The sequence below is a fragment of the Micrasema longulum genome, unplaced genomic scaffold (assembly GCF_059751315.1).
Source record: "Micrasema longulum isolate JH-2025_06_02 unplaced genomic scaffold, ASM5975131v1 h1tg002533l, whole genome shotgun sequence".
Lineage (NCBI taxonomy): Eukaryota > Metazoa > Arthropoda > Insecta > Trichoptera > Brachycentridae > Micrasema > Micrasema longulum.
Genome location: NW_028279674.1, coordinates 87131 through 109915, shown reverse-complemented (window position 1 = coordinate 109915; position 22785 = coordinate 87131). Strand labels below are relative to the sequence as shown.

Genomic DNA, 22785 nt, shown 5'->3' with positions numbered 1-22785 from the left:
AAGCCCTGTAAACGCTCGAATATCGATAATCCTGAATTTGAAAAAATTCTACCTCATCTCTGTAGGAATATTGATAAAAAAATAATTCTGAGGTGTAATCACTCCCGCCTTAAAGCAAGCTTGAAAATTTAACTTACTTAATTAGAATCAACTAATATTAGATCTAACACAACAAATGTTATAATAATAACAAATAAACGCATTGAACACGAGTTGCGTACTGTAAAACTTTTTAACGTTTACGGTGTCAGTTCAGGGAGAGTAAAATAATGCAGTGTAAAACCACCTAATAAACTAATATTTCATGTCAACCTTCCCAGAAATCGAACCCGAGACATCAAGCGTAGTAAGCGAACGCGCAAACCACATTAATTTTCAATATTATGTATCTTTTTTGGGTGATACCGTGTATGTTGGATTTGATCCGACGTTTCGGCTACCATTGCAGGAGCCATCTTCAGGGAAAACTGTGTGTTTTATAGAGAAATGTATGTGTTTAAGTACTAGTAATTTAAGTACTAGTAAAAGATACATAATATTGATAACAGTGACCGTGAAAACCTTCGCACCTATTTCACATTAATTTTCTCCATATTATGTTCTGTAAGACATACTAAAATAAGTTAACAATTTTGTTTTTACGTATTTTTAATGACGAGGTCCTTCGAAATTATCGTAACAAGTGTCATTTAAAACATTAATGCAAAATCAAATGTCAACAATTATTCTTTTCTCACTTAAAATTCTTATTTATTTTTTATTTTTTTGTCACATTTAATGTTAATATCTTTTTAATTTATGAAAACTGAATTAGTCTTTTTATGTTAAAAAAAATGTTGTTTTTTAATACTTATTTTGTATGACTGTATGTTTTCTGAATAAAATAAAATAAAATAAAGAATAAAATAATAAAAAATAAAAATTATTTTTTAAAAGGGGGGGGCATAGCTGTGGTGAAGCGTGACGTCAATGTCATTAAAAAAAGGGGGGTGAAACAGATATTTACTTTAGGTACATGCAAAGGTATGATAAAATATTATTGATAGATTCTAACCGAGGTCAGATTATATAGCTCCCCGTATTTGTGAAGTTGGAAGAATGATAAAACATTTCACGTGATGCAATAATTGCAAATTTCATAACTTAAGTGCAAATACGAATAAAAATGCAAATATTAATTGCAGACAAGCACTTAATATATAAAGCGAAGATTCGGTAAAACCGTTCCATTTTTCTTCGGTGGACTAGCACGAATCAATTATTATTAATATTCATTGTTTGATTACGAAAAAAAGTTGTAGTTGATGGCAAAAACTTATAAAAAGTCATTATACTACTGTGATATTACCAGAAATCGAACCCGAAACCTCCGAGAGTGCGGCAAATGTAGTAATTTAATATTTCATATTAAATACAACGGAGATGAAATGATTTTTAGAAGGGAATATGGAAGTCTAGGCATAAGGCTGGTTTCAGTGACTACTTACAATGCAAAGTGTAACATTCATAACATTGCTTATATTTGAACATCCACATATCTTCAATTATTTCGTCCGTTAATTTTTGTAAAGTTATAGAGTTGAAACCTCAATGTTAATCTTGATAACTCCCCAGGAAGTGTGTTCATGCCCTTCCTTACCTATTGTCTACAATCAGACAAACCTAAAATATTGTTGATTAAGTATTTCAGTAAAAAAAAAATAGGAGCACATTTAATAAAATGTTGACGTTTATGGACATATTTAATTATGATTACTTTGTAATAAAAAATAGCCTTCAAAGCTTTGACATTTTCATACATTTCAACACACACATATCTCAAATCAAGCCGTATTTAACTCATATTAAATCACGAACAATTTGAAGAAAAACGGTAATTTTAAAAAGAATGTACACCTAAATTAAGCCATTTCGAATAAAAATAGGTGCCCGGGTGTTGCATGTCGTTAGTTTGCCATTGAAAACCTCTTATTAACTTATCCTCTACGATACGAGTATTTTTCCAAAAGCTCTCAGTTCTTAGTTCGCTAGAGAATTACAGTACGTTTTCGATTTTCGCGAATTAATGAAATCGCTATGAGGGGAAGGTAATAAATACCTCGACACGTATTATTTTATTTTGTATACATACGCCAGTCCCCTTTACGCATAAATCGATACTCCCTAGGGTCGGGTATGGGGTGAGAAGTGGGCATTTAAAGGATAAAGAATTCTCAAAGATCCTTCGGGAAATTTCTGTTATTTACTTCAGCGCAATCCGATGAAGTAATAAATTAATTCAAGTAGGTAATCGATTTAATCATTATAAATAATTTACGCATATTTCTAAATGCACATTTCTCAACGGCAAATCTTAGAACATCCGAATTCATAACAGTTTGCGGTCGTGTTTATCGAATGGTTTCCGCGGCTAAAATAAAACAACGTCTAAAGCAGGGATAAATAATCGAATTGTCAGCCTACAAGATCAGGGGTTATTCAATAATTTACTGATTTTTTTGATTTATTACGTACTCAAGCTGAAATTAAATGTGTGAAGCGGTAAACAGCGTATTTTACTCAATGCATAATACGCGTTTGTGTGTGATGTAATATTACTTAAGTAGTTTGTATGCCAACTTCTACTTTAAAAAAAAACATAAGTCGAATATGGTAACGAACCTTAAAAATCGTTGCTTTATTCAAATGTCGATATAAATAACGTGGGCTCATCTAAATAAGGTAAATGGAAAAAATGAATGTTGTTTCCCTAGTTAAAAAATATTTATTCATGAAAAAAATACGGTAACGGGAGAAAACTTAATACATATTCATGCAAATGGCATGTACATAAAACGGTTGGCCTGCGAAGGAGGGGAAAAAATCACTAAAATCGGATACACTCTCGTCTCTGACTGACACTGGCTATTGATTATACGGAACCGATATCTTCTAGCGGTGTACAAACATAACTTTCAATTTATTCATTTTACTGTAAAACAAGGGGGACATTTCCATAGCGGTTAGTTAGCGTGCAGAAAAAAATATGTCTATTCTGGTTTTATGGATGGGAACACAAATGATCAAATGGATGGATGCATATATTGTCTTAGAGTAATAATATGCCACCGGCCAATCTTCACCCACACGGACAAAAACCCTTTTATGAATATCAACTACGAAGTCAGCTACAGTTTACAGCAATACAACAGGCCGCACGTATTTAGGGCCGCGATTACATGGAAAATTATATGGAAAATTCGGGCGCAATTCACACGTTAGTGGTGCGAAAATGAATACACGACGGCGTTTGTTACGAGCGAATTTATGAAAAAAATAATTATACCAAGATGTATTGGAATTGTTAAAAGTCAAACTATACAATAAACAGGATTTTTTTCTGCCGCCATTATCGCCAGATTTTTTTTTGGGAGCAATACGTTCACGTCAAATAAATCGCTATTGTTACGAGGTCCCGCTCGTACGTATTCACACAAGGACACCGTCCGCTGGCTGCCGCGCGCGCGGTGGTAGGTGTAATCATTGTCCACGGAGATAGCCTGCCCGTCTATCTCGGTGGCGATGTCTCGGGACAATTTTTTGTCCTACAAATTGATGTTTCCACGTGAACAATGGTGTCGGCCTTCAACTTAACTTGCTCTAAGTGGTTACTTAACGCGCACACCAATTTAATAACAGATTGACAGTCAATTTTAAGTAAGTAAAAGTTTAAAGTTCTAAATGTGAAAAATAACCAGAACCCTGGACGAACACTTTTTGACTCAATGGCTACTTTAATCAGGTAAAAATTCTGAAAAGGGAAATCGAGTGGAGATAAGTCCACCTCGTCGTGTAGTGGTCGGCGCGTTCGCCTACAATTCTCGCCGTCCGGGGTTCAATTCCTGGCAGGGTGGACGTAAAATATTGGTTCAAGACTGTAATAATTCATTTTCCTGGACTAACACCTTAAGTGTAAGAGCGATTACCTTACCTTCTATGTAACAAAAATGATCTAGATACGCTGCAATTAGAGTGCCAATGTAGTACCCTACGCACCACTAGATGCGGATCAACAAATTATATTTGACTTTTCATTTTATTTAACTTAAGTTTTCGTGGTGCAACTGACCTACAGTTGGATTAACGTTCCGAGATAAATGTGCATCAAATATAAATTTAACATTAGAATATTTCCCAAATAAAATAAAATAAAAAATGCTGATAACATCGATGTCTTTATTAACGTGAGTCTTGTAAATTTTAAATATCAATGTATATGTTCCATATCAAATAGAACTTAATATTCTGTTTATATTGTATTTTATAACATTATGTACCTAGCTGCTTTAAACCTTTAACTGCATTTCTTTAGCTTATTAAAAAAAAATATTTATTATTATTTTTTTTAAAACCAACTAAACTTCTAAAAATATAGAACTCAGTTCTATATTTTATTTTCTTTATATTGTATTATATATGTATATGTATTATATATGTTGTTTATACACCCATCTTTTTATTTTTATACCAACTATACTTCTTAACACTGATCCTATCTTTAATTTCTTTATATTGTTTTTTTTTAAATTTATGTTGTTTATATACTAGTCTTCTTTTTTATACCAACTTTACTTCTAAACACTGTTCTATCTTTTATTGCTTTATATTGTATTTTTAAAATTTTATGTTGTTTATGTACTCATGTTTTATATAACTTCCATGTATGTACATGGAAACGCCCATAAAAGCCTTATAGGCGTGAAAAAAAAAAATATATAGTGATAATACTTAACTACTCGTGAAATATTTAGTATATTTCGATAATGAGGAACTTCAGCCTTACGAAAAATGGATACAATAAATGTTTTCTTGAGCGCGGTAAAAATTGAAGCATTCAATTGCACGGCAAATGTACGAAAAAAAAAAAAAACATTTGAATAAAAACGAATTACTTTGAATGACGTCACTGGTTCATATGAATCAACTTATGATACGAGAGTTATGGAAGATTTCAGGTTTGCTTGCCGTGGATGAACCTATGGGAAGAACTGATCGAGGATAATCGGAAAAGAACCTCGGACGTCACACGCAGAGTTATTTCAGAAATGCAAAACGATATTTAAAAATGATGCGCTGATGATACGATATTTAAAAATTGGAAAAAAAATTGGCTTAGTTTAATAGTCTATGAACAAATATTTAAAAAAAATAAAAAACTTCCTCATTTATCAAATGGTACCTCAAATTAAATAAAAAGTGGTCGAAAATATAAATAAAAAAAAAACAATAAATATTATTTACTCTATAAAAACTAGTAATAAGAACAAACGACGAACGCGGAATACTGTAGGCGCCACTCTAGTTAAAGCGTCATCATCGTCTTCTTTTTGTCCTTAATTGAGATGGAATAATAACAAAATACCTTCCGTGACATCACTACTAGTAGATTCTGCTAGCAGCTAGCACCAGCCATTAGGCAAAGAGTTGGTTTATTCGATGACATTGAATTAAATACATTTTGTAAAGATGGAGTAATGACCGAATGTCGTAACTACCTAACACTCACAATGTAATAACAACGTAAGTCGACAGGTGAACATTATATTGCGCCAAGTGCAAATGATAACAAAGAAACTGAGAATATTGTAGTCGCCGGATAAAATAAAAAATATCCTCTCTCTTCCTTAATCTTTCCGATTTTCCACTCCTATTTTGAAAAAAATCCATTGAAGACTAGTATCGATATTTATTTATTTGCATAGACAAAATAAATATTACTCTATTAATCTAAATATTAGTTCTATTTTATTTGGTTTTTCTATTAGCATATCAACATATTGCTACTCAAATAAATAAATAAAACTTTTAAATCATTGGCTGGTTGGAAGAAATTGAATTTTCCAATGCACAAAAAGTTATATATAAAAATACACTTATATGAATACATCAAATATAATTAATTATATATTATAAAATACGAAATCTATGGTTATCAGACAAAATATTTTAACCAACAATAATTTCGGCTGAATTACTTTTGAACATGTTTGATGATTTGTGGTCAATGTTTCACGCTGAAATATGTCCAATAAGACCTCTAATTTATGTCTTAACTATTAAACAGATGGAAACAAATGTCGATTTTGACAGATTTCAAAGCAGGGGTCCAAGCAATAGCTGATTGAAATTCGGTCAACCCGATTGTTATGGCCATCTAAAATTCAGATAGCAGAATGTGTATATCGTGTGGATAAGAAGACACTGCGGAATCCAATGCAATGAAAAAGCAGATGAAAAAAAACATTCATTGGACTAAAAGTTTACCCAAAGGGGAAATAGCAGAAAAATCCCGAAGCTCATGAACGTAATTGGGCCTTCTGGCCTGTTGTGCACAAGAACTGTTATTTTTCAAATCGAATAAAAGTTAATGTACTTCTAAATGTTGGAACGTAGTTTCAATAAAAATTGCACTAAAATATATACTAAACCAGAACTAGTTTTTTTTTGGTTGGAACATCAATCTCCCTTGACCAAATCACTCGAGATCTGGATTTATTGTTAAACAATTTTATTTTGCAGAACTTTTTGAGTAAAAACTTAAATGAAAAAAATGTCGATTGGACATGGTGCAATATTATTCAGGCTAGCCCACACGGCGATATTTTACTCAACTGTAGGCAAGAGAGATGAATGACCTTACTCACACTAGTAAGTTCTAGAATGCTCTATGGAACATCGCGGAATCGAAGCATTTTTCTAAGGAAGTCTCGGGCGGGAGCAAGATTCTACTCACGGCGAGGACAACATAAATATTATTGCACACCAAATACAAACATATTTCTAAGCAAATTGAATATGGACAGCGATCAGGAAACGCAAATGTGGATTATCGAAATCTATTGGATTATCTTGCGGAATAGATTATAAATAATATGTAACGCGAGCAGCAAATGTTTTACGTGATTTATTCACACGAATTGAAATGCACAGAAAATAGACGAGGTAGTTCAGTGTTTTTTTTCAATACGTTTTTTACTTGTTAATAAGACTATCAAACTAAGGCCCTATTTCCTCACCTTTGAGTAAAGTATTGAATAACTAATCATCACATAACATTAATCTGATGATTTAAGTCCCGATTACCGGGGAGCGCTTTCACGACACATGAGTATCCTCCGATTTGCTAAAAAGAAACTTCGTTCGGCAACGTCGCATTTAAACGGTCTAGGCTCACGTCTGTCAACAAATGCTGTTGGCTGTAATTGTTTATTTACCTTTCAGATGAAAACTTTTGGTTTTAATCATTATTTTAGGGGTGTTATTTATATGATTTTTTTAAACATAGATATTAGTTTAAAGATTTTGTTTTAAATTAAGAAGATTTTATGATATACCTTTAATTTTCATTAGAACTTTTGAAATTAATTATTTCACTTACTGAGGAATTTTATTTTTAAAAGTTCTATTCGTTCATTACTTTACAAGCCGCACGCGTTTTAAAATTGCAATGTAATGGAGAGTACGCGCGAAAGTGTTAATTTTAGTACGAATGGGTGCGAAGTATTGATAAATCTAGTTTCGCACCACAAAGAAGTAATAGAAAATAAAAAAGTGACAATGTTTTGCGGAAGGAAAAAACTTAAACGTGGAAGTCTATACAAGCGGAGTTTACCGCGAGCCAATGCCAACCTCTTTCGGTCTCATAAGACAATTAATAAAAATAAATACTTTCCAAATTGACAAATCAAAACACAAACCATCTTCGCTGGCTGTCAAATTGTTTCGCCGCCATTTTGTTACGATTAGCAGTTAATCATAGGAAAGAGCTCTAAGTAGTTTACTCAGGAACTTACTCGGCGAATAGCGCTACTTGGCGGTGGTGGAATAGATTTTTGGTTTTACTCGACCAGTAGTTCTAATCAAGACCTTACTCAGAGGTGGTGAAATAGGCCCTAAGTCATTTTATTTTTATGTATCGTATTATCATCGCTGCGATATTTTTCAGTTTCGTAATTTTGGAATTACACCGCCCGTGACATCACGAGTTCGAGTCTGTAAGTTTTCCCGACACCCCGTAGGTACCTTAACTGAACGACGAAAAACGTGACTACCCGGAAACCGAAAATGTATCAAAACACGTAACAACCCAATAATTTATTGGTTATTGTTTACTTGAACCTGTGACGTTTAAAAAAATTTTTTTTTTCGTACTTTTTCGCGAGACAATAAAATGCCCCAATTTTTATCACGTGTAAGAAAACATTTTTACATCCAATTTCCAGTAGCACTAAACTTCCTTATTACTGCGAGATGGTTTTGGTTATTATTACTTATTCATTACCATCGTCAAATCCTAATTTATTATAAAAGTACATGCTGACTCGAGCATGTGTTAGGGGAAGGTAATGTGATCAGTCTTACGTTTCAGGTGCCAATCCAGGGACATTGAAATATTGTGGTGTCACGTTGACCTTTCTAGGAATCGAACCCAGGACCTTATGGGTAGGCAAACACTCCAACCAATATACCACGAGGCGGACTTTTTTCCACTCGATTTCCGATTTCAGGATTTTTACCTGAGAGTAACCATCGTATTAAAAACACTCCTTCAGGATGGTTTATAGTTCTATTTCACACACAACTGTATTCGTCATCCGCCCGGACAGAGATTACTTACAAAGTCGCTAACATTATAGTCTGTTTCTGATAGTTTAATGAACTTAAGAATTTAAAAAGTATTCAGGATAGTTAGTCAATGATTGAAATATTTGTGACCCTTGGACTTGGACCGAAGGCTGTATATAAAGAAAAAATACAATTAAATCGAGCGAAGATTCAAAGGTTTCATAATTTATACGATGACCAATGTTCCAAAAATATTTTAAGTCAGTTTAGTTATTTTAAAACTATATACTTAACTCATTTTAATTTAATCTCAATTTGGTAATTATGTTTAAACATATTTTACTCAATAATATTAAGTTTTTTAACTAAAAAAAATAATTCTTTTATCGAAATGTTATTTACGAAATTTATTAGGTGTGCAGATTATTTCACGAAAATGGCGGTATAAACAATAGCCAAATTACTATTACTTGTACCTAAAAAGGGATATTCCGGTAATATTTTCAATAAGACGCATGTAATTGTATAGAAAACAGGAATCAATTTGTGACTATTGGAAAATCGAACCAGATCATCATAGTTCCCTTTCCGCACCGAATGGTGCATAGGGCACTGCATTGGTACACCAATCGCAGCGTATCTTGATCATTTTCGTTACATAAAGGTAAGGTGATTAGTCTGACGCTTCAGGTGCCAGTCCAGGGACTATGAAACATTCTAGAGTGAAAACACCCTTTAAAATAAATATTTCATATCAACCATGTCGGGAATCGAACCAGAGACATCTTGCATGGTAGGCAAACGCGCTGACCATTACACCACGAAGCCGACAAATCGAACCTCAGATGCCCGTTATCTGGAGTCTGCAACAACAGCCCACAAAAATATATTTTTCTTTCCCGACTTAGTGTGATACGAACGATGTTATGACGTCAGACCTCGTTTATCGTAAAATTTACTACGATAGGTTAGGTGCCCCGGTACCAACGCAATTAATCAGCTGCGATGAATTCGCACGCACAAGACGATGTTCTAAGAACCGCGTTGTATTGTGCAACAATGGCAACGCTAAGCTAACCGCAGCTCGAATCGTCTCAGTCGGGCAGAGTACCCCGTAATGGCAGTAATTAGTGACAATGATTGTTATCATCTCGTGGGCGGTGGAGAGAACGATTGCATTACTTCTCTGTAGATACAACCGGCGAGCCGGGGTCACGGACGAGCGGCGAGATTCTTACGCGGTCAGCCGCCGCCGCTAACCAGCAGTATGACAAGACAACAGCCAGCGCACCGCGGCCGTACCACAGGTATATAAACAAAAGAAGCGCGGACCTGTTGCGCCCGCGGCCTGTGCCCGACCAAATAATCCAACCGCACTCCGACGCGGGACGAAAAACAACAAACGCGAGTAATCGACATCCAGATTTAACTTTACCATATCGGGGCCCATGTCCGTGACTTCGGGAGCGAAGAAAAAATCGCTCAGCGGTTTCATCCGAGCGGCTGCTGTACAACGCCAACAACAATAATACGAGTCCACGAAACTTTTCTGGGAACTTTTCCGAGTATTATTCACATTTACACTCGCACACTATTTACAGATACCACAAATCACAAGAAAATGCCTAGGGATTATGGCATTTTACGAAATATCATTCAGAATGCACAGTAAACACACCGAAATACGAAATGACAGCGGACGCGGGCGAGAGGACCGTGCGTTGACTCGTTGACTGGCGAACGCGAACAAAAGACGGACGTGAAGTTGCGCGCAAGCGCTGGCGGTGAGGGAATCTCAGCACTGGCTTCTGACGCGCCATGGCCGGCGTTGTTTGAAACTTGACAAAGTTGCGGGTATTGGAATTCACTAACGTGTGACTAGGCGAATATTGAGATAAGAAGAATCTATATAACATCCCTAAAGAAACATCCTTTGTTTAGCTATCGATGTTTTTGAGACACGATGGCCGTGACTCGTGTCCGAATGGTGTACAAAACTACTAAACAAAACTGACGGTCGGTAAAGTAGAGAACTGCAGCTTTAAAGTGACTGAGTTAAACGTCAATTTACTTTCGTTCAGCCGGCTTGTGGTGCGCCGGGAAATTCGTTAAAAATGCATAATATTCTCGACAAACGAGTTTTGTTTTCGTTTGCGTAAAATCAAAAGTTTACTGAGAATTTCATGGCGAACAATTTACGACTCTTAATAAATCAAATACAGAAATTAATTGAGAAAGCACATGATAAATTTCCATTGAAACTTTATACGATGATTTATTGAAAGTTTTAATAGACACACATTAAAAGTAAAATTATATGAATAAAGATAACTTTTCTAAAAAAAAAAATGGTTATCTTTTAAAAAACTTGCATTTAATATTTTGACCACATTTTAAATTTATTTTATTGCGAGACATTTTAAAGCATCTGGGTCATAAACATTTTTAAAAATTAGATTAAATTAATATTATTTTAAATAACAGCAGAGTGGTTATAATATATATTTTTTAAACCAATAATTAGTCTGCAAGTGAAACAATTTTTTTTCCTCTTATTAAGATCTGAAACACTGATTTAATAAACATGCTCTGGAGAGATTAGGTGGCCATTTAAAGAAGAGATTTAGATAATCTATAAAATAAGATTCTAGGGGTCACAGATCGTAAAATCAATGGACTGGTCCATTGTAATGAGATATCAAAATAAATATTAGGTAAGGCACAGAACATGCTCCGAATTGCACGTTTATTGTTTTACAAATTGAAAATTATTTCAAACACAATTTGAATAAGGATGAAAGACCTGAGACCTGATAAAAATTATTTTAAAGAGAAGTATTTCTAAATAAATAGAGATAAGAAAATAACTTTTTTATTAGTGTACAAATATTCGGACATACTCAAAATATTGTCATACCTGATTAAAATGAGAAGATTGATTTAAAAAAAATTAAAACATTCAAGCGTATTCTACCCAGCAGTACTCTATTACAATTCGAAAGAATAGTCATTCGCAAAAATAAAAAAATATTGCTACAAAAAAAACATCACCAAAAAATTGCCTACACGAGGAAGTATCAAATAATGTGAAAGCACACCTCTCTTGACTTCATACACAACTTCTGAAAATTGTGGTGATGTGGAAATCACAAACATTAGGCCAAATGGTGAAAGTTACACAGTGCGTAAAGTGATCACTTAAATCAGACAATAACAGGTCTATGTACGCCGTTTTTTTAATTTTTTTATTTACATTTTTTAGTTTTTTTTTTACAGTATACATAAGAGGTAAAACAGAATATTAAAAAAATAAAGGATAATTACATAGCAATGAAATACATATTAATAGTAAACAAAAAATCCCACAAAGGCATGGCCTGTTCGTGGGTATACAAGAAAATGTCAATGAATTTTTGTTTGATTTTATAATAACTATACCATATTCAACAAACATATCCTGATGGATAAAATTAACTGCATAAAGGAAAAATCGGTTATAGTTTAGGTACTAAATTTCCTTTTTAATATTTATCCTTAATTATTCCCTTAAGTTAACATTTGGTTAATGGTGCGAGAAGTATTTCTCCACCAAATCGTTTGGTAAACATACCAAAAAATCAATTAAAACCTTGCCGAATCCTATTAGAAAATAAGAAATTTAAAAAAATATATTTGAGTGGCATGTAAACAAAAAAATAATTTAACGCTGTACAGCCTTCTTATAACAGGTTATCTTTGTAAGGAAGACTTTTATATCAATTAAGTAAAATTTAGCCAAAAGAGGGCGTCGTAAAAACATTATAAAAGAAGAATGCAAAAGAGATCATTCTCTTTTTCCACGCCGACAGCCTCCGAAGCAATATGTCAAGTTTAACGCTTAAAATACTGTATTTAAAAAAATCCCTCTGGAAACGATTCCGTATTGTTGTGAAGCAAATGATGAGATATTTTGAAATACAGGTACATAAAAAATAAAAATCAACAGATATAAGCACTGTTTAATAATCTATTTACCATAATTTGTAAAAATAATAATGTAATTAATTTAGGCCTGTTATAGTAACATACGATTTAAAAAAAAAAAAGTTTTGTATTCTATGTACTCAGGTGACATCACACAAGGGTCAATCTCTTAAGCTGTTGATTGTAAATTAAGTGAAAATAAATATTATGTATGTAATCCTAATTGCGTACCATCGAACAATCATGGCCTGCATAATTCTAAATAACTGCAATTAAATCGGGAGATATTCTAATAACGGTTCATATCCCGACAATATCAAAATCCAAAAAATTCATTGCTATCCTACGAGGGGAGATGAATGTATCAGATTCCCAAAAACAAGAATCCAGGCAACTCAGAACAATCTGTGCCATAAAGGACTTAAGATGTTTAATGAGTTGCCAAAAGAGATTAGGAATGCTGGGTCTATCACATCGTTTTGTGGGATGGAGACGGTGGTTTTTAGAAACAAACATCCATATAGGTAGATAGTGTCATCAGAAAACATCAGGATTTAATAAGTGTTTTGTTTTTGAAATTATTTTTGTATACAAATTGATTATAAGTAAGGGTTTAACTAGTTGCTGAAATTTACATTTTTTTGTAAAAAATAATGATATTACATTACGAATAATGTGCATTTCGCAGTCCATGACAGTGGGGAACTTGTGGGTATGTAATTGATAAGAATAAAATGCTTACCGGCGAACGCACACCTCCCATATGATTGAGCCCGAGCTGGTTCTGGTACGTGACGGTGGGCTGGCCGAGGTGGTATACCAGATGCTCCCCCTTGCCCACGCCGTTGACGGGCTGTAGCTGCTGGTGCGGGTCGAACACGCCTGGCTGCAGCACCAGCCCGGGCTGGGCCTGGAAGGGCACGAGCCCACCGCCCAGGCCCCCGTGCGCCAGCAGCAGCCCTCCGCCCGGGGAGCCCCCGCCCTTCACCAGCCCCAGTTGCCCCACCTGGCCCAGGCTGGAACCGGTGTTGGGGCCGCTCATGGTGGGCGGCGGTGGGTACTTCCACTTGTCGTGGTTCTGAAAATAATCACAACATTCAAATAAGTTATAAGATAAAGGATTTTGTTGTAATTTGTGTATCTTATTAATTACTTAGGGGGTGAAATCCACTCTTTCGTCTACAATCTTTTGGACCAACTATTATAAAATGTAATACTGTAAAATTATTTTAATAAAATTCCTTGGTTGAGTTTTATATTGTTTAATTTGACCAACAAGCGCTTTCGCCAAAGAAGGCATCTTCAGGCAGCTCTGGACCGTTTGCTTGCTGATCAAATTAAACAAAGTAAAACTTAACCAGGAAATTTTCATGATATTTTTGTCAAAATTATTGACTAAGGAGTTAAATCAAGAAATATCTACAAAAAATACATGATAAAATTTTAATTTTAATCATCCCGTTTCCACATCTAGTGGTGCATAGGGCACTGCATTGGTAAATCAAATGAAGCGTTTTTCGATCATCCGTTACATGAAGTAAGGCGATAAAGTGTCACAACCTTTAAGATCAACATTTCATATCCACCCTGCCAGGAATCAAACCCAGGATCTCTCACATGGTACACGAATGTGCCAACCACTATACTACGAGGCAGACTTATCTTTACTCGCTTTTTCCAATCCAGGATTTTTACGTAAGAGCAACCATTGAGTCAAAATCACTCGTCCAGGATTTCAGTTCCATTTCACACGCAGATCTGTGTTCTTAATCCGCCCGGACTCTGAGAACTAAAAACTATATTTTTAAAAACACCATCAACTACACTGGGACATCTTTTTACACAGTTTTGAAATAGCGTGGTACAATTTAATTTTTTAAAACATTTATTTAACTAACTAACTAACTAACCATCACGCCATTTCCCCAGAGGGGTAGGCAGAGAGGATAGAACGCCACACCACTCTGTCCTGGCACACTTCCTTTGCTTCCTTCACATTCATACATCTTCTCATGCACGCACGTCGATTATTCTGACTTTTCACATGACCACTTTCAAGAATTTGTTGTACTTGATCATGCCATGTCTTTCTCGGCCTTCCTCGACTTCTACAACCAGACACATTCGCATCATAAATCTTTTTAGCCGTTCTTTCATCATTCATTCGCTCCACATGACCGAACCATCGCAAAAGACCTTTCTTAATTTTGTCGATAATGCTTAACTCAGCCTTGCATTCTGCTCTAATTTCGACATTAGGGCACCTATCATACATTGTTTTTCCGCACATTCGCCTGAGGGATCGCATTTCAACAGCATTCAGTCTACTTTCGTCCCTTTTTTTCCAACTCCATGCTTCGCTTCCATAAATTAGGGTTGGTACCAGAACTCCATTATGAACTGCTAATTTAGCCTCTTGCGATAGACACTTATTTGCTACGACAGACTTTAAGGCACCATTTACTCTGTTACCGGCACTAACCCTCCTTTCAATATCCTTGTCCACATTTATTTAACAATGCGTTATAGTAATAGAGTTCTGTACATCACTCATTTACTTACTAGGCGTATAATAATATATGAGAGTGATAGTGAATAATCTTTGTTGCAATTTTTTAAAGTGTTTTGTTGTCATGTAATACTTTTCAATAAATAGCAAACAATTTATTTGTTAAATCAATGAAACAATTAAACATATAATTTTTAGTATGTGTTTTTTACATGGTTCTGCGTGGAACTTATCCCCTTAATGTTTAAAAAGGCTTTTAAAAAATGGATAGTGGAGCTAGGTAGAAGTAAAATGGATTGTCTCATTCACCCAAACCAATATTGAATCAACTGTTCCACAAGTGTATAGCTTATGTTAGATTTTTGTTATTTTCATTGTGCGTTTTGTAATATAAATAATATAGATGAAAATATAGATGTATATACCAATTTTTTAAAACTGTGAATATTTCGTCAATTATCTCTGTTTATTAAGTTAGTCTTCTTTGTTTACTTTTAAATGTAAAAACGTTTTAAAAAAGTATATTGTTAAGTGTCTTTGGAACGGGTAACCCCAGTGAGGTCACATTATTTTTATTATTGATTATAGTTTGTAAGAGTAAAATATGAATAAATAAATAAAAAGAGGTTCTGGGGTACTTTTAAAAAATAAAACGCATTCAACTACTTTTACACAAAACCAACCCTATGCTTAAATTTCACGGCCTATATATTGCTTAAACTTCTTATTAAACCATACCAGTCTGACAATGTCACGAGAGTGGTTAAACTGGTTACTTACTGGTCTAACAAAATAAGTGTAATTGGTATCATTTTATGAAGTTTTTTTTACATGCATAAATGAATTTACTATCGCATTCATTCATTGCATTGCTATCAAAGAAAAACAAACCAAATTTATAAAAAGATGAAGATTTACAAACAAACCATCCACCAGAGAGGATAGAATGCCACACCACTCTGTCTTTGCATAGAGATCTCGTTTTCTCTACATTCATACATCTTCTCATGCATGTATGCTGATTATTCCTACTCTTGAAGATGAAAAAATATTGTTATAACTTATTAATGTATAATTTATAGACCTAAATGCCGATATCGTTTTACAAACAAATGTGTATGAAGATTAATAATGAGGAACATATTTATATTATAAATTTAAAAGATTACTTGAAATACTGTTTTTTTTTGTTTTTTATTACTCTGAGCATGTTTTTATATTTTTTAACAACTTGTAATTACTTTTAGAATTGCTTTTGAAAAGAATACATTTCTTTTCTTAGTGTAATATGTTATTATTTTCAAAGTCTGTCTTTGTCTTTAATTTCTTTCATTGTTGCTTTTCATCAGTTATGTTTAAATTCCTTAAAACTTTCCCTTTTGAAATTTTTTTTGCATTTAAGCATGGTTTTTATTCTCATTTATTTAAATTTTTACTTTAAAATATTTCCAACAACAAACCATCACGCAGTTTCCCCGTAAGGCAGAGAGGATAGAACGCCACATCACTCTATCTTTGCATACAGATCTCGCTTCCTCTACATTCATACATCTTCTTATTATTCCGACTTTTGACATGTCCATCTTTAAGTATTTGGTGATGCCATGTCTTTCTCAGTCTTCCTCTATTTTTTGCATCCATCAACATTCGCATTTTAAATATTCTTAGCCGTTCGTTTGCTGTCCATTCGCTCTACATGTCCTTCCAGTTATGTAAATACCTACTAGATACTTATAACACAATTTTTTTTACTTTGATTTTAATATCAATTTAATTTTTAAACTACTTTCAGTTATGCTTATTTTTTTTCACATTTAATTGATTGCTGTCCCAGTTTTGTTACTTAAAAATTAGTTTAAAAAATTGCAGGATCTTAATGCGATAATTTATTTCAAATAAAGAAAATAATTTTTAAATTTATATTAGAACTTGTAAAGAAAAATGAAATTGTAAATTATGCCTAGATAAAAGGAGTTCATAGTTACTCAGAAAACAGTCGGTAATAAAATAAATAATAAAGGGTTATCTAAGTGTTTTTATTTTAGTAATAAAATGGTTTTATTAAATGTGGTTTCCATTACAAGCATATATTTATCTCAAACACTTTTATTTTTATTTGTTATAAAGGGATATACTTTAACATGGTGTCAAATTTTAGTTCAAGCTTAGTTGTATCATAAAAAATTTAAGTTGATTCCAAGAAAAAAATATATATCATGCATTTTAAATGTTTCATGACTGATTATATTACATACTAAATAAATTACAGTGGTAATAGAACCACCCAAGATGATAATATAAACATTTAAGATAAAGGGGATAAACTAAAGTACGAATTACACGAGTTAGAAAATTGTACAGGTTCTTGGGCAAGATCTTGTGCAGTTTCCTATTTTTATTATTATTATGGATAACTTATACGGCGCCATTTTTGTAATATAATACCTCGAGGGCGCTTTACAAAGTGATTATAAGAATAAATAAATATAATTTTTACTTTTTGAATTTGTAATTTAAGCAAAACAATTTATTTTGTTATCACATGCTTCGGATTTATTCGAATGATTTAGAAAACAAGCGGGTTTTCAGTTTTTTCCGAAACATCACTTCACTCTCACAGCCTCGCACCTCTGCCGGGAGAGCATTCCATGTCTACCTATACAATAATACTTGTGCCAAATCTTGGGCGTTTTATTAGCTGTTTTACACGGGGCAGTTTCTGGGATTAAAAATTGCGCATAAACATATGGACAACATATTATTAGCAGTGGTGTAGTCCTGAATAAAAAAAGTACCAAAGTGCACCGCCACCACTATGGTGAAGTGGGAGGGGGAACACATGTTTAGAATTTTGCCAGTTATCGGCGATAAATACGTTTGTTGTTCTTTCCAATTGTTTGAAGAGACTTAGGTAGAAATATTTTTGAAACGTAATATTTGTTCCTGACCAGAGCCGGAGCGCCGCTCCGGTGCGCTCCGGCCCGACTACACCACTGCCGCTAACAACAATTAACATCGGGTTCCTAAAATAACATGGATCAGAAAAATCAGAATTTCCAGAAAAGAAAAACAAGCGTGTGAAGTTAATAAATGCAGCGAAACAAACGAGTCCGAGGATAAATGAAGTGACACGAGTAACAACAAATACACATTATCACAGGTGTGATACGGATCAAATATTTACTGAAAAATGGGATAGGTTTTAATTTTTTCTGAATTTGACCGCAAATTTCACCCAATTTGTGTGTTACACGACAAAATATTCACTGGGATCTTCAAGCCGCTGAGGCGCGCTGTTAGTCAAAACTTGCAATATAAATTTGCACGGACAGGCGGCTCCAGCGTTTAGAAATATTCCCTAATTTTGATTGAATTACAGAGAAAATTTAATTACTTTTTAATGCGTATTTTTAACTTATTTTATCTGAGATTATGAAAGGATTTTTTAATAAAATGTCTGCAGCAGGCGCATGACAAGAAAGGCGGTTTTGGGAGTTTTTACGTAAACTCCGGCATTTATTTCACGTGGGATTAAAAGAAAATTCAATCACCTTATTATACATCCATATTTACCTAACCATGCAAATACATTTAACAGTTCAATCAGTAATATTGCTTCTGTTGAAATGATGCGAAGTGATGAAACATTTTTAGGTTTTCTATTATTATTTTACAGCAAGTACCTACAATGATATATCTGTGTGCGAAAGGTAAACTGCATGATCTCCGAAAACCCAACTTTTCAGGAGACTAATGAGTGATTTTTTATACTTTCAACATCTTGTATTTTTCAATGAGAGGCTTTAAAGTAAATTTGTTTTCTAAAATATATTGAAACAACATACATTTAAAAAATATTTGGAAGTACTGTATATTTTCTTGCTGTCCTTAACATCTAATTTGGTAAAAATTAAATTAATATTTATATCTTTGTCATTAAATAAATGAGGAGTTAATGCTATTTAACATTAAGATGAAAAATTTGATTTTGACATAGTATTATTATTATGGATAACTTATAAAGCGCCATTTTCGTAATATAATATAATAAAGTGATTACATAATATCATCTATAGTTGCGTTTTAGATGGGTTAAGCGTTAGTCTATTTCCAGCCATCCAGTTTCCTATTTTCTTAATGCATCCATTAATCAAATTAACAAGCACATTTCTCTCGCTCGGTTTACAATAAAAAATAATGTTTGTATCATCTGCATAGCAGTGAGACCACAATCCACATACTTTGATAATATTCTCTATATCTTTAGTGTACAGGAGATAGAGGAGTGGTCCGAGTACTGATCTTTGGGGTACTCCAGTAGACACCTTAAAGTTGGACGAGCATACATCACATAACATCACCATATTTGGAGTTACCATAGTTTAGTTCTCGCATACATATATGTATTAAAACTCATTAAAATGATGTTATATAAACTCTCGTATTTACCTCGTAACACTTTGAAAAAAGGTCCTTCAGACAAAATTAAATTACAATTATTATATAATTTTGAATTCTTTATCCTTACTGTTTTTGTATAAAGATACAGATGCGAAGATGTCACGAAAGTGATGCATGTTATGTTTTCTATATATATAAATATATTCTGATATTTAAAAAAATAAAAAGTATATTGTTGTGTCCACAGGCACGGGTTATCCCAGTGAGTTAATAATGCAAAACAAAATAATAAATAAAAAACCGATCGTTATTCCAAATTTGTGGATTTAAGTATCACTCGCCTTTTATTTCTATAATAGATTTTGATTTGGTCTTTGAAAAATTTTTGGATCTTTTTTTGGGGAAGCATATTAAACAAATATTTCGTTTGATACAGTGGTTTGTTTGAATCAGGTATTCACAACAGCTAAGTGCAGGGGTGTAATAGAAAGTACGTAAGAGAGGAATACTCACATCAATGGCCGAGTCGTCTCCGATGGCCCACCTCTGCTGCTTGGAGAACTGTGGGAACTCGGGGTCTTGAGGAGTCCTCTGGAAGACATAGCCGACGGTGGCGTCGTCTTGCGAGCGCCCCGGGGCGGAGCCTCGGGCTCCCTGAGCGTTGGGATCACCCCCGCTATCTCCGCTCCCCAGCCACTTCATCAGGCTGTTGTCAGATTGTATCATTCAATTTCCGAGCTATTTTTCACAATCGCTATTTCAGTTTCGTATTTACGCTATCCGCAAACTATCGCGCTTTATTTATAGATCCGTTCAAATATGCAAAATGCGGCGCTAACGGACAATACTTTTTGTTTACAGCGCTAACCTATAGCTACCGCCCTGTAACATTAGTTAGACTATTAATTTTGTATATCGCTGTCAAGCGACGATTATTCAGGGTCAACACACAAAGCGAAGCAGGCGTATCTTTAAATGAGAGTTAAGAAATACTTTTGAAATGTATAAGGAAACGATGACATTTATTCTGTCTATTGTAAAAAACCTAGGAAACAAATGGCAGCCGTCTTTTTGACAGCGGCAACAACACAAAGAAAAATTCACGAATTCGACTGTAACTACGCAAAGAACCGACCTAAGTATCCCAATAACTCAAATAAGAAAGATACGAAAGCTTATTTAGCTATGTAAGATGAGCTTATTCGTGATATTTGATGCTAAAACGGCGGCGTCGGTACATTGAAAATATTATTCAGTGAAAACATACAAACACTTGGAATATTACACAATTTACACTCACAGAATTGATAAAACACAAAAATATTAACACTATCTGTACACTGAACTATTTACAATATTTTTAAACAACACGATAGCTTGTTTACGCCATTTAAATCCGTCGATGTTTTCCGATTCAAAACAGACAGCCAAAAGTCTTCAGTGTCTGTCCGCCATAACGGCTCGATTGCGCGCGCACATCTGTCATGGACGACTGTGACATTTGTTATAATGGTTGTTTCAAATGGCTAAGACTATTTTACAAAAATGAGTTAATTTTGTTTCGCAACAACACAAATGCTGACATATTATGTGATTAATATAGTCAACTTAATTTGCGTTTCAAATAAGAAAATTAATTATATTTTTTTAAGCTAATAAACTGCATGTTTTCCATTTAAATATTCATCCGTTTGAAGTACTTCTAATAGACAATATAAAATTTTGTGCAAAACTGCAAACAATTTGAATTTGATTTGTTTTCTAACCCGAAGATCGATTTCAACAAAACATGTACGCAGTACATAATATTTATGGTTCTTTGTAAAAATGTAAATGTTGCATATTAGATAGCTATTTGGTAATTCTAAAATAACTTTTAAAATCCTAAAACTATATATTTTCAAAACAAAGAAACATTGAAACTTCTAGGTACATTATAAAAATTAAATGTTTTTCCAAAAAACTATTCTGAAATGGAAAACGATAATGGTATTGATAATAAACATACATTTAGAATAAAAACCCGTATAAATTATTAAAAAGTTAAATATTTTTTATTCAGTTTCTACTTTGCATTGTATAACACGGCATGTTTTATTGCATATGTATAAAATCCTTTTTAAAAAACAAATTTTGTTTCACTTTCTAAAATAAAGGCAAAATGTTGAAAAGACGATTAAAAAAAACAATAAGTTCAGTTCAACTTCTATCATATCTCCATACTTTTTATCAGCAGCACTGGATTCCATAGCAATGTCCCAAAATACTGTCTGAAAATGGGATGTCTTGTAAAATCTAAGACAGGGCTAAAATTTGATGAGTCAGTACGTCGGGCTAAGGACAGACTGGAGTGGAATAGACTAATCAGAAGTGTTCATGGTGATCACGATCCTCAGCATTGAGGGACCGACTTGGAAGAAGGGACACCTGTACGGAGTATAAACCTGACGCAGTAAGCAACCGACAAAGAAGCTTAGGGGCTATTTTTCGTGGACTCAATTTTCTTAAATTAAAATGGACATGCGGTAAAGACGATTAATCTTATATTTTATGATAATTATTTCATCATGCGCTTAGGAGCCTAACATTTTTTAATTATTTCAAACCTTGATTGTGTGTTAATTTGCAAATACTCACATGCTTCAGTTTCAAAAGCAGTATTAACTAACTAAAAAAAAGTTTCCTTAACTAAAATTATGTATTGATTCCAAGAATGTTTCAAGTTGTTATTTTCCTTATTGTTTTAACATTATTTTTCATAAATTATTAGTGATACACATATAGACATATAAGTTTATTCTATTAAAATAACATAATCATTTTTACAAATTTTAAAGTCGATTCAATCAATTTTTTATTTTTACAATGTTTTTTCTTTTGTTAAAAATAAATTTACCTGTCAATTTTATACTCTTTAGTAAGTTATCTCCATTTATTCTTATGTTCTCTCTGTACTCAATGCAAACTGGTTAAAATATTTAAATTAGTAGTTATAGAAATGTCTGGGTCACCACTAAAGGATTAAGTTGGTGGATAGAGAAGAGTTTTCTACCAGCCGAGAGATGACAGAAGACAATAAAGGCTTCAATGTGTATTTATTTCACAGTGAATTAATAATATGATATATAATTGATTATGCAGAGCAAGTCAGCAAAAGTTGTGAACTGCTAGGTTATAATGCCTTCTTCCAGTGTTATTATTAAGAGTTCGTTCATCTTTTATACTATGGTTACAATAAGTGAACGTCCCATTGTGCAATAACAGAAAATGCAAAATTGATTTCTTCGGTCGATACCCCAGGCGTCAGG

The 22785-nt window shown here is 33.5% G+C and overlaps 1 protein-coding gene across 6 annotated transcripts; it reads right to left on the bottom strand.

Moving 5' to 3' along the window:
• Window positions 1-1497: 1497 nt before the first annotated feature.
• LOC148272007 (uncharacterized) lies at window positions 1498-20944 on the bottom strand. 6 transcript variants are annotated; one of them, XM_088240632.1, is made up of 4 exons: window positions 20745-20944; window positions 19991-20359; window positions 13310-13645; window positions 1498-1662 (listed from the first exon to the last, which is right to left on the bottom strand). In XM_088240632.1, the coding sequence occupies exons 2-4, from the start codon at window positions 20201-20203 to the stop codon at window positions 1636-1638; spliced, it is 576 nt and encodes a 191-aa protein (XP_088096758.1). In that variant the 5' UTR covers window positions 20204-20359; window positions 20745-20944; the 3' UTR covers window positions 1498-1635. The 6 variants fall into 6 exon arrangements, with proteins under 6 accessions (XP_088096758.1, XP_088096759.1, XP_088096754.1 ...); XM_088240633.1 differs by having other exon boundaries at window positions 20778-20937; XM_088240628.1 differs by lacking the exon at window positions 1498-1662 and having other exon boundaries at window positions 12583-13645.
• Window positions 20945-22785: the final 1841 nt, after the last annotated feature.

Coding starts and splice junctions, on each gene's coding strand:
- LOC148272007 (XM_088240628.1), bottom strand. CDS start 20,203: ATGATACAATCTGACAACAGCCTGATGAAGTGGCTGGGGAGCGGAGAT. Junction 13,646..19,990: donor GAGACGACTCGGCCATTGAT/GTGAGTATTCCT, acceptor GATTATTTTCAG/AACCACGACAAGTGGAAGTA.